The following is a 13,352-nucleotide window of genomic DNA, read 5'->3' as shown; positions in this document are numbered from 1 at the left end:
CTGCAGTGAAAAACTCAGCATCTGTTTGGTTTTCCTCACAACATCCGTCTCTCCCTCTCTCCCTGGTTTCCTTCATGGCACAGGAAGTAATGTCTGAGCCTCCTGTCATCCTTCACTGTGGCACGGCGAAACAATGCGGATATTTCTTAATATTCCATTTTTATGCAGCTCCTAGTGACACATACAGTAAGATGTCTCTCTGTAAGGTGATACCCACTAAATCTTATATTAAATACAGTTTTTCTGCTTTAGATAATATCTGTTGCCCGCCATAGCGGTGGTGTTGGGGTCTTAATATTCGGCCAGCGGTGGTTCAGTATAATCCCTGTCTGAGCTTTGTTCAGTCATGGTCTCTGTTTACCTGAGAATTCAATGAATCACAGCTTTGGGAAAACATATATTTTATTATTAGTTTTCTCTTTTACTGATATAAGCCTCAAGCTGTCAACGTAGGGTTTTCTTTAGAATATTGTGTTATTGCAGGGTATTTTTTCCTGGACAGAAGATAGATACAACTCTCATGGTTGTCTGTTAAATATGAAACGTTACCAGCCAGCTTTGTTTAAAAGGACCCTATAATGCTTTTTTGGGGGTTTGCCTCCGTAGTGTGTTATAGGTGTTTGTGCGTGTAAATGGTCTGCAAGGTTCCCTCCAGAGGGAGTGTCTCTCCCACAGACTCCAACCTGAAAACCCTCCATTGGACGCCTTTGTTTGTTTTACATCACTACATAACTCTTGCATTTCTATTGCGTCATCATATTGGGTCATCTCTAAGGAGTTGACCAAGCACAACAGAGCCGGCCAACTAGCCAATCAGAGGAGACTGGGCTCTGGTCTCAGACAGAGGGTGAAAGAGATGCTGCAGCACAGGCAGTATGAGAAAAATAAAGACCTGTTAGTAGAACATTGAAGCATCTCAACGTGTCACAGTGGAGGCACAACATACAAATATGAACCTGAAAATGAGCAGAATAGGGCCTCTTTAAGACAGATCAGAACTAACATGTAGCATTATTGATTATATTATGATATATACAGTATATATAACTTGTTGTGCATTCTTGCGTTTTAGACCACTATTTAGAGCTCATCCATGTGGAAGTCCATTAAGGATTCACTTGCTTGCATCAATGTGTTATACACGCTGATGCAAGAGCAGGATAATACACAGGAGATTACTGACACGGGGAGGCTGTGTTTGGGTGTGTTCAGTTTTATTGAAGGACACACTAGTGTGAAGTCCCTTGTGTTATTTCTGTTATTTCATGTCCGGAGACATGAGGGGAAGACTGCAGAATTACATTTGCCCACGCTGGTATTAGCTGTGAAACCATCACAAAGCTCTCTCAGAACGTCATGGCACCCACCTAGACCCCCTAAACGTGATGGATGGGAATCTCTGAGAGCGTGAATGATATGAGGTCAGTGAAAAAAAAACGAAGAAGCTGGACTGCTGTTGTCTTTGAGGACACTTGGCTGGAGCCATGAAATCGTCTGCTGCTTTGTAATACAGCCTCAGGCCAGTGGGCGGGGAACCCAGCCAAGATGAAGTCAGTGTATCCGGAACAGCCTCCACGGACCGCTGTCCTTTGGCGGTCAATGAGCTCACTTTGTGTTTCAATCAAAATTAGGCAATTTGGATGGAAGGCAGTCATGCATCAAGCAACAGTTTGCTTTGTCCTCTGAGTTGGAAAAGCAGGAAGAAGATATAAAACTTATAGTGATTGTAGGCTGAGGACATGCCCTTTCATAACAGAAGTTTTCAAATAGCTGCGTTGTCGACTCACTTCAATTCACACCGCAATCACAAGGACTGTTTACCTTGAGAACTATTAAGATTATGTTTGATCCTGGATCATTATTTGAGTGTTTTTTAGTAGCTTGAAGGGAAAGCTGAGTGCTCCAGTGTAACTGCGAGAAAGCCATATTTTTGTAAAGTTCTTCCAGTTGCTTGGGGGCTTTTTCTCACCAATGCTATAACAACATGGGGCATTTTGATGAGAGTGTTTGAGGTTCAATCATGTTTTTCCGGAGCTACAGAAGTATTCGAGGACGAGGCTTGAACATCATCACCTTGAATTAATTGTGTTCCTTGTTTGCTTTCCAATTTCCAATACAGTTATCCAAATTGGTAGTTAATTCCGGTATTGTGTGTGTATTTTTTGGAAGTGTGTGTGCATGCACAGCGCTGGTTGAGCCCCCTCTGGGCCTGCTCTGTGCTCGGCTTGATTTCATCAGCAGGGGTGGAGCTCCAGCAGCCACATTCATCTGGACTAAGGCACCGTGTATCAGCCTGGGGAGGGTGCAGGTTTAAAAAAATAGTGACAAGGAAACATATTTTCATAACCACCGTCTTGGAAGAAAGAAGGGGGCAGGAGGGAGGGGGTGTGAGGACAGCTGCAGGGAAACGGGATGCTGTGAGGTAAAGAGGGGATGCTGAAAAGAATGGAGTTCTCTCAGAAAATTCAGCATCCGTTTCAGCGGCCCGAGGCTGTGAGTTGTCATTTAAAACATTTTCTCTGCAACAGCCCAGATGATTTCTCTTCAGTGCCTCTCTGTGCAGCACAGCGTAGTTTCAGGAGGAAGCAAACAGTGTTTGGGTGCAGGTTTCTTCAGGATCGGTGACATAAGGATTATTAAAGCTTTTATAGTGCACAGCCTGTTCTTTCCACACTTTGTGGCGAGGCTCCAGCTGCAGTGTTGCAGTTCACTGAATGTTTTATATGATTCAATTGGAAATGTAATGGTTTGTTCTCTCTCTCTATCCACCCCCCCTTCTCTCTCTGCGTGTGCCTTTGTGCTTATGTCCTCTTTTCTCCACAGTGTACACGTGGACACACGTTTCTATGAACCGCACGGCAATAAACAGAAATCACTTCTTGAGTTTCTGCTTTTAAAAAGAGCAATTCCACTGTCCCCGCGGTACTTCCCCACTCCTCAGTACATGTTTTCCTTTGTGGGAATGATTTGTTATTACTCACTTTAATTGGTAGGATTAAAATCAATTCCCCCCATTGAGCAGCAAGGTTTCATAAATCACGGGGCAACGTAGTTTTGTGGTAAAGCTGATGTATCGCATCTATTCAGCCGGTCAGCAATCGATCATGAAAATGCCCATGAATCTTCTTGACAGGTTAAATGGTATTTACTCTGCAAAAAGTGAAGTGCCGACTAACTGTCTCGTTGCAACTCTGCGTGGTACCCTTGACCTTTCTGTATTTGCTGCGGCGGTAGCCTCTTAAATTATCAATGAGGGGAGGCATTGAACCGCGGTGAGGTGGACAGAAAGCACAAAGAACCTTGCATGTATTTCAATAGACTCAAGCCACTGGCGTAAAAGTTTCCATAATGACGGTGTTGAAACCACACGAAGAATCAAGGATGTCACAGGAAAGTGATTAGCAGACACACTTGTGATTGTTACTCATTTCTCTTTCGACTCCACTTCGAGCGATAGAATTACTAACAAAGAACTGCTAACAGATCACTTATATACTGATAAAGGGCTGGCTTATCTAAAGCCAGTTGAGTAGCACTTGAAATGTTTTAGCTCGATGAAACTTGATGTACTTACCGGTATATGATTCTGTTTTCTTCAAGTTTGTATCTTCTTGGTCGAATGTACTTATTGTAAGTCGCTTTGGATAAAAGCGTCAGCTAAATGTAATGTAATGTTTCTATGATTTATTGGCTTCTAATGGAAGTATAAAACAGGCTTAGTGCTCTTAATGGAAGTCCCCTTGAACAAGAACATCAGCAATGTCGGTAAATGGCAATAATGATAAGCAGTTGCGCTATAAGCTTATTAATGTGGTCAGGCTAGTCTTCCTAATCCCTCTGTCTTTTACATTTGATAACCCCAGCTGTCACCTTCTCCAGACATCTCTTTTGTCTGTCTGCTCCATGGTAATTGCATTGTGTGCCGGCCGATTGCGTCCTGTTTAGCTCTTTACTTTTTTATTTGTACACTGTGAAGGCAATGGAGCGTGACGAAGATGGAGCGTACCTCCAATATGCTTCCAGTTTTTTAATATCACAGGACGGTATTTCCCACGGGCCTCTTTCATTAAGTTTACTGTGCTAGCTCTAACTTTTTATACATGTAGGCTTTTATTAGCTCTGCGCCTAAACATTACATGACAGCGAGGCGGAAAGGTTAATAGCAGTGAGCTTTTTTTTTTACTGTGAGCATGTACGTCTTGTATTTCCTGTCTCCTTTGGTGGAGCACATTATATCAGACAAGCGTTTTTAAAGAGCGACAGTTTGAGTGCCTGCGTGCGCCTCGCTGTGCGTTTCCTTTTAAAAAGCGTTTCACTCATTGACAGATGGCTAAGATATTTCCTACTAATGACTCTCTGGCCTTTTCTCTTTCACAGCTCCCATCAACCCTCACCTGAGTAAGTAATGTGCACCTCACTTAGCATGGCTCAGCAGAGAGCGAGCTCCGTATGTCGCAGCACAGCCTGCCGGAACAGTGGGGAGACTCCAAGTAACTGCACATCCCGTAGAGATCTGACTCTCAACATGTCACACTGCTCTGGAACATCCTTCTAAGTATTCTTACCTAATGAAGTATGATGAGTTTGACTTCCTTTTGAATCCTGAAGCAGGCCATCTGACATGTTGAGAGCTTTACATCTCAGCAGGACATTGTACCTTTTGGATGGAGTGTATTTGCATGAGATTTGTGTGTGTGTGTGTGTGTGTGTGTGTGTGTGTGTGTGTGTGTGTGTGTGTGTGTGTGAGCACATTTGCACGCTCTGTGCTTTGTGAGCATTACTTCTGCATGCATCTGTGCCGTATGTTTATATCCTTTAATGTTTAGTCCCATTTATGACACATTTCATTGTCGAAACTTTACAAATTCGCATTATTCACGCCTTGAGAATCCTCTCTTAATCATTGTGTTGCCGTGTACCGCGGTTTATTTATTTTTATAGATACATATTTTGGTGGGTGTTCGCTCAAACATTGCCAGCATAATAACAAACATCCTAATCACCAACATCATTATCCAAATCCCCGAAGGAAGCTATCTTACCTGCACGCCTCCCCTTCCTCCCTCCTTCCTCTGCCTTCGCCTCCAAATCCCCCTATCTCTCCCGGGCGCACAAGGCGAAAACATTTAGTTTAGCTCACAGTGGATGAGGGCGTTTGTGTCTAGCGCCGGGAGCTAGACCTCCATTTAAATCTGCATCCCTATGAGGAGAGGAGTCAAGAGTGTTCACAACCCGGCCCTCCCCACTTCTTCCTCTCCTAGACTCACTTTCCATCTCACTCTGCCTGGCAGCTGCTCTGCCCTTCTTCCTTCCCATGGTCCACCCACACTACCTCAGTCTATGTTACCTCCATTACCTGAGCAAAAGCTGCAGATTCTGCGCCTCTCAAGGTCACCACTCCAAACTGCTCCCAGCTACGTTTTAATAAATCAATGAATATTTATCAGAACACATGCCTGCATCCTGAATCCAAATGTTCCTTTTTACTATCTCTGTGAGGACACTGCTCAGCAGCGCCGTGTCCTCTGGTTAGGTGTTATTGCTTTGTCTGTTACATGGATTAAATGGAGATTTTGACACTGTTGATCCTGCCGGTTCCCTCTTCATTATGGGCTAGTTCCCTGCACGTGTGATTTCTGAATATTAGTACGGTCTCTGTCCGGCATTCACCGACATGTGACCCATTTTAACCCCACGCCAGAGATGACTTTAATTCATTTCTTGAAGGTTGATGAAACTTAGCTGAACTGCCTCTTTGCACACTCCACTAGTTTAAAAATTGCGGTCTTGCAGAGTGATGGATGAAAAGAGAGGGCGAAGGGTGAGCACCCAATATCTCCACCTGCACACCCACTAAAGATAAGATGAAGAGCTGGTGTCAATTTTAAAAACTGATAACAGACACTACAATACATCCAAGGACAACCATTTTTACATTCAATCTTGAAAAAAGGGTTATTTTTTCATTCACAGTCATTTATTTACGCCTTATGCTACTTCTAGAATTGTATCTATTAAACTATGATACATTTAGAAACCCAATTTTATGTTTCCACCCTCCTTCCACACACACACACACACACACACACACACACACACACACACACACACACACACACACACACAGAGAGACACAAACTGCCATTGGGTACTGCTCTCTTCCTGCATAGACTTCTTTCGTTGTCAGGAAAAATAGCAAACGCACTCATGACGTCTCCACCGCAGTCAGTGAGAGGTCACATCTTAATTTAGAAACTCTTTTACAGATAGTGTGGTGTAATTAGGACTTTGCTGTTATGTATGCCCCGGGGACATACACACACTCATAAATCTCATAAATATACAGTAGGTGTCGGGCTGCACGCTAACTGTACCTACGAGGCAGTGTGTAAGCTCTCACTCTTTCATAATGCTGTGACTGTTAGAGCCTGGTTCTGCTCTGTCGCTCACCAGGAGAGTTCCACTGCAGCTTTGAGGAGGAGGCCATCTGCATGTTCACCCAGGACAAGAATGACGATTTTGATTGGACGAGGCACAGCGCTGCTACCAGAGACACCAAGTACACCCCCAACACCGGGCCGAGCGGGGACCGCAGCGGTTCCAAACAGGGTAAGAACTTCTCAAAGTCTCAATTGTTTACTAAACACCACATCCCCATACATTAATAGCACAATCATAGCATAGCTTTAGTAGGACTAATGCTTAGTATCTAAGAGTTTAACCCGGTTCAAATGGTATCAACCAACTAAATGGGCCTTTTTCGTGATTTTCAGTTTTCAATTGGGTGCTACACCAACTAGTAGCAAAGGCGTAATATCATTTGACGTTGTATGGAAAGCCCAAAAGTCCTTAAGGATGTAGGTTGAGGACAATTGACACAAATCAACATACATCCTGAAGACCAATGCAAGAGTCACCTGAGAGACCGAGAATGTTTTGTCTTTGTTTATACAATGTTAAGTTTCACTTTCACTTCACAGTCATAGTTAATTTAACACGACCAAAATAATTTCGCTAACCTAACCAAGTACTTTTTTTGCCCAAACCTAAAGAAGTAGTTGTTCGTCATGTTACGCTCCATTCACTTTACCTTGTGTTGATTTACTTTAACTTTAACAATTTAAGTAGGCACAATTGACACATTAGAATATTCATGAGAACCACTCATAATGCTCATGCAGCCAGCTGATAACATTTAAAATGGCCTTTAATGACCAAGAAACCGAACAAGAGCAAAAATGTAAGGAATGGATTAAACAATTGATGATATTCTCTAACGTCAAAGTCCAACATTATCATGCTCAGCTAACTAGCTTACTCCCTAGCTATAAACATACTATTTAAAATGATGATGTAGGAAATCTTTGAATATTCAAATCTGTTAGACACTTGTATGTATGCCACTTCACTGAAAACTCCATTCTCAGCGTGCGCCTGCTGAACGCCTCAAGTTTTCACACCACACTAAGATTTAAGGTGAGCACACAGAAACTTTCCCCCTGTCAGCAGATATCAAAAAAAACTCTGCACATAAATTATTCTGCACAGTGAAACCTAGATATGCAAGTGGAGTACAATGAACAATAAACCAAGTTTTATTGCCGGGGAGGGTCTTTTACAAAAAAAGATGCATCCATTCAATATAAGTTGTCAAAACAGAAAATAAATCTCTGAAATAAGTACGAAATTGGACCATCCATTTCATTCAACTTCAGATTTAAGCTGACTCCTTTGTTAGCTCAGCTTTTCGCAACTGTCATAGTGAATGTGTCTGAGACATATTCAGCAACAGGTACCGGAAGAGAGAGGGCACTGGAGTGAGCAAAAGGGGAGAAGTTAGGATTAAATGTGAAAACAGGCTTCCGACCAACTCATAAAGTTAGCATTAATAAGCTAGCTACCTGATAAAACCAGCTAGCAACAATTTTCATTTCTAATAACAAAATCAGCCGATGGCTAGAAAATAGTAACACTTAATGGGAATATGCATTGTTCTCAAAACAACTGTGAGTTTAAATCTGCCTCTGAATGTGTTCTTATAGAAATTATATTTTGACCCAGATAGCTACAGGGGGCCTAGCAAAGGGTCGGCTTATTGGTTCCTTTGATGAATCATCATTAAGGAGATTATTTGATTGAGCATTCCGTTTTATAGCTTTATACTCATGGGGGCACGGTGATTTCTCTGTTCACAACAGTCCAATCATGTGTAATAACCTGGGCTTGGATTGGAAACTCTGCTTTGCCAATGGTAGTGTGAATGTGTTTGTCTATGTGTTAGACTTGTTCAGTGTATCCCTGTTTTTACACCACACATGCTGAGAAAGACTTCTGCTCCACTGAACTAGAATATGTGTATGCAGAGAAAAGATATATATAGTTGGATACATGTTATATACCTGTAGATAAAGTTAGATACAAATCACCTACCGACTGAACATTCACTTATCAGTGAGCCAGGTAGGGAATATATTTTTCACAGCTTGGGGTTTATAGATTTAGCTGAACAATCATATTGCAATTTATGCAGGATTAAGAAAAAAACCCAGTTGTTGTAAGTGTAAGCGGTTATTTTTGCCAGCTGTCAGAGCGGCTCTGAACACACTGCACCTGCTCATTGGATTGGAAAAACCCCGGTTGAATGCACACATTTAAATGGACACCACTCTGTTATTTCTTATGTAATCCATGCATGAATAAATGAACCCCTACAGTGCACCAGGCAAACAGTGTCATTATCATGTCATTGCTAAATTACCTGGCAAGATGTAAAATTAGCATTGAATGGATTGTACCAACTTAACAAACAGTTCACAAAAAGTTTCACTTTTTCATCTTTTTATAATAAGATAGAAAGAACCCAGTGTTCTTGGCTCTATAATAGATGTTATTCTCTGTAGACATTGTGTCATCAATTGTTTGATGCAACGCAATTAAACAATAAACAGCCTTGATCATTTAAATGTAAGAATAAATGTTCTCTGCTGCTGTTTCCATTGGTGCCTCAACCAGATAAATATGCACAGGAAAAAGTATCCAATATGTAAGTTACATGTGCAGGTATTTAATATTCGAGAACTTAATGAATAAAGAATAAAAAATAATTGGATTTGCAGGATTTCATATGAATCTGCTGTTGGGTGGTATCTTTGGTGGAGTATAAGTGCCTATTATGGCGCTGTGGCACCGGCAGCAGCTGAAGCAGTAAATAATGCATTGGCTTTAATCACCTAATGGTTTCCAAATGTCCAGCATTTCATTACCGGCCCCATTCCTCTTTTCGTATAATTATCTGATATGAGATTCAACTGAGGGAGATATTCCATTTGATTTTGGCTGCAGGGGCGTGCTCACTAGCTACCTTCCCTGTGCCAGTGGCAGGGTGGAGATTGGCTTTAGATCATGTGGCACAGACACCACCGGGGGGGGCAGTTTGACTCGCTGCCGTCACCGTGCTGTCCGCCACCGTCAGATGGAGGGAGCAGAAATGTAACCCCATTGTTATCGCCTTGATTCGCCCCTGGTTGTTGCTATTAGTCAGAGATGGCAAAAGTACACACATCCTTTACTCAAGTAGAAGTACAGATACTCGTGTTTAAAAATACTCTGATAAAAGTAGAAGTACTGACTAAACTTCTTTACTCAAGTAAAAATAAAGAAGTATGGGCTTCTAAATGCACTTAAGTCAAAAGTACCCATAACTACTAGCTGTTTTAAAGAGTACCTGACCTCCCTTTATATTAATAGAACAATAATGTCATTGTTAGCTAATGAATGTTTCGATGCTGAACAACGGCAACATGACAACGTTTTCATTGGTCCCTCTTCTTTAGAGAAGACCAGGAAATGATGGATACACGGATCGTGTTAAAATCAATAGGCACGCAATGACTCTAAATAATAATGATCAGGCCACCAAACACAGATTAAAACTAAAGGAACCAGCCTGTTTTGAAAATGTAAGAAGTAGAAAGTACAGGTATTTATGTTAGAATTTTGTAAGAAGTCAAAGTAAAAAGTCGTCAGAAAAATAAGTAGTGGAGTAAAGTACTGATACCAGAAAAATGTGCTTAAGTCGAGTAACGAAGTATTTGTACTCCACTACTTCCCACCTCTGCTATAAAAATAAAACTGTCCTACTGCCCCTTATCTCTTATACAGAGGGTTTCATTTCCATCATGCCATCGCAAACTGGTTGAAAAATATCCCCGAGCATGACCAAGGAGGACTTGTGGTGTCTACAGTGACAAATGATTTCCCGGTGTATCTGTGGGCAATCACAAAGTAGTTGTGGGACTCTGAACACTGTCTGACAAACGCTCTCATATTTTTCAAAGGGTACATCTACTGTGCAGTTTCCCAGGAAGGCACAACGACTTTGTCCTGTGTCCTGAAGACAGCCACGAGGCATATTCAGATAACACACTCTATATACAGCACTATAAAGAAACTGAATACATTTGCCCTATAGGGGATACAAAATGAAATCTGGACAGAACAAGAAAGATGAGTAACCTGACAATCTGGCGGGTTTAGAAGCATCTGCCCATGATAGACTACTACCTAAACTGTCTATTAAAAATTCCTTTAAACTATATCCTCACAATTTGTATTTGAATTGATAGATTATTACTAAACCAGGGTTCAACCACCTTTGGTTTTTCATCCAAATAAAGTGATTTAGATAATGTGGCTTGAGTCTTGGCTTGTTCCCAATCTGTATAATCATCTCAGAGCTTGTTTGTATTGATTCTGTGGGTATAATTGTAACACTGACTGTCTTATTTGTGTTTCTAGGTTTCTACATGTACATTGAGACATCAAGACCACGGAAGGAAGATGAGAAAGCGCGACTAGTCAGTCCGTTTTTCAACGTAGCACCTAAAAACCCTTACATTATCACCAACCCGCCTGCCTACTGCTTCGGCTTCTTCTACCACATGTATGGGAAACACATAGGTAAGACACACTCCTCATTCCTTCACTGTCTCCAGTCTATACAACAAATGTGTGTGTGGGTTTAATCTGCCATAGAGTTCATCCCCTGCTGAAAAGATCATCTTCATTTATATTCACTGCTCAATGGTTCATGGAAACTGGTGAATAAAAGCATAATTAGAGTCGTTCTTTAAATAATCTGTCACTCGAGCAGCAAAAGCAACTTGAAGTGAGTTTAAATTGCTTTGGCTATTCACTGCTAAATGAAGGAGATGCATTCTTATGTATGTGAATCTAAATAACATTCAATGAACCAACACAACAAATTGCATTTACCAAAGAAAACTCCACCACCATCATCTGTTGGACGTCACACTGCCTTTGAAACATTAACGGAGAGATGGTGTTTCTTTCTCTCTGTGTTTCACAGTAGGTTTTTACTTCATTTTGTCAAAGAATTGTTGTTTATTATGAGACACTCACTGAGGAGAAAAAGTAAAACCACGGCACTTTTTTCCAACTGAATCTCAGTCCTTTCCAGAGAGTTGGTCCCATGTCAGGTGTGGCGGGGAGTTTTTATGCTTTCATGCTCAAATTTAGTAAGTGCAGCTGTAAGGTGTTTGAAGCAAAACATATCTCACTTTTGCAACAAACCTCTTCAAAGGTGTGTACACAAATCCTGGGCATTAGCTCTTACGTTCCTCTCTGAATGTAGATAACAAGCTTGTGTGGCCCATTTGAAGATGGCAGAGCGTCTGAAGGAGCCTCCTGTGGCTCGAGGCTGTCTTTAAGGCTTCCTCCACCGGGGACCCAATCAGCCAACCCCAACACTCAGGCTCTGACTGTGTGACTGTGACTTTGGGACAGAAGACAAATAATAAATAACTTTGGCACAAAAGCTGCAGACTTACATTTTTAAGGCTTCTTTTTGTGATTTGTACTGTTTGGCTTTACCCTGAATCATTAGCTACTGCACAGGTTCTTAGGGCAGGTGAGGAGTAGGAGCCCCGCTGGGGGGGGTTGCAGGGTCACCGTGGTATTGAGCTAATATTGTGCATTCTAGGCTACAAAAGATGATGTGTCCTTCTTTTGTTATTTCGTTTTTCTCTTAGGTAAGAGAAACACTTTTACCAATGTCTAGTGTGAATTGCTTATAGCAGATTTAATAAGTGATACCAAATATACATAGTATTGATGATTAATAACTTAATAGGATGTATCGTGTAAAACCACACTTTATATTTAAGTTTCCATTTTATTTACTTGTTATATTATAATAACATGTTAGTTCAGCATAACACAAAGTCATATTTTTTCGCATTCAAAATCAGTTCACTTGTTCAAAGTTGGGTCTGCCTCTGTTGATATGGTCCCTTGTCTTTGGTCAGTTTATGTGTAAAGGTCATAGGAAGTAGTTGAGGTCATAAACTTGAGCAGCTTTTAGCTAAATATTATTCCCTCAGTCTTTGCTGGCCTGTAATAATTATTTTGCAGTCACCAATCATTCGCTACAATTTGAAAATGTACTGTGAAAAACGTATTTGTCTCGTGTTACGGACCATCACCTTTGACATTTGTACTTTAAAACAATTGTATGACTCAGTTGTTGTCTTCCATCAAGGCATTCTCTGTGATTTGTTCACATGCAAATCCATTTGGGACATTCACTGTAAGCACAGCAGCCTTGAAGCTCAGTTTGTGGGGCATGTGAGGTTGACACGCTCACAGACGGGTCTGCTTTAAACAAGGACTTGCCGAAATGTTTCTCTAAATAACAGTACATTTTAATGACTAATTTAGAAAGTCAAAGTTTGAAAGAAAAAAACATCCTTAAGTCATTTGTGTTTAATACTCGAAAATCAAGGAAATGGTGTGGTTTAATCAAATTGGAATGACAGTGTCCCAACAACCCAAATAACTCTCCCTGAGAACATACTGCCAAATCCTGATGGGTGCATGAAAGTACCCTTCTTCCAAATGTGGCTAAATCACTATAAACCAATGACAGACAAAAAACACAAATATCTCCAAACTATGGCAGATTATTTTTTGTTCATGTTTACTTTTATAAGGAAGCAGATGGGCCATTAAAAAAGACAAAAACATCGACACAGAAACATCAAGTGAACTAAAATGACTGCTGCCCTAAAATATATATTTAATAAACCAAAAACAATTAGAAGAAAAAAAAAGATATTAAAGGAAGTTGGAATAGTGAGAAATAATAGTAACTGGTCTCTAAGAGGGGACAGGGAGTTGCAGATCTGTGCTCATTAAACTTCATGTTCAATAAACTGTGAAATCACTACAGGCTGGCAACTGCACTCGACTCTGCTTTGAAAAGATGTTTACAGCGAGCATTTGGCTGCATTTACCTCAGTATTCTGGTGAGACCTTGATGGTATCAACTCCAT

At 41.0% G+C, this 13,352-nt stretch overlaps 1 protein-coding gene across 1 annotated transcript in view; it reads left to right on the top strand.

The window, feature by feature from the left end:
* LOC104956715 (MAM domain-containing glycosylphosphatidylinositol anchor protein 2-like) overlaps window positions 1-13,352 on the top strand; it is a 48,547-nt gene that overhangs the window by 21,099 nt on the left and 14,096 nt on the right. The window contains exons 4-6 of the mRNA XM_010784246.1: window positions 4,378-4,398; window positions 6,454-6,609; window positions 10,798-10,959. Of these exons, the coding sequence (XP_010782548.1) occupies window positions 4,378-4,398; window positions 6,454-6,609; window positions 10,798-10,959 (339 nt within the window). The remainder of the gene's footprint in view (window positions 1-4,377; window positions 4,399-6,453; window positions 6,610-10,797; window positions 10,960-13,352) is intronic.

This window comes from Notothenia coriiceps, unplaced genomic scaffold (assembly GCF_000735185.1).
Source record: "Notothenia coriiceps isolate Sejong01 unplaced genomic scaffold, NC01 NC01_scaffold00026228, whole genome shotgun sequence".
NCBI lineage: Eukaryota > Metazoa > Chordata > Actinopteri > Perciformes > Nototheniidae > Notothenia > Notothenia coriiceps.
The sequence above is the reverse complement of the archived record's forward strand: the minus strand, read 5'-3'. Positions and strand labels throughout refer to the sequence as shown.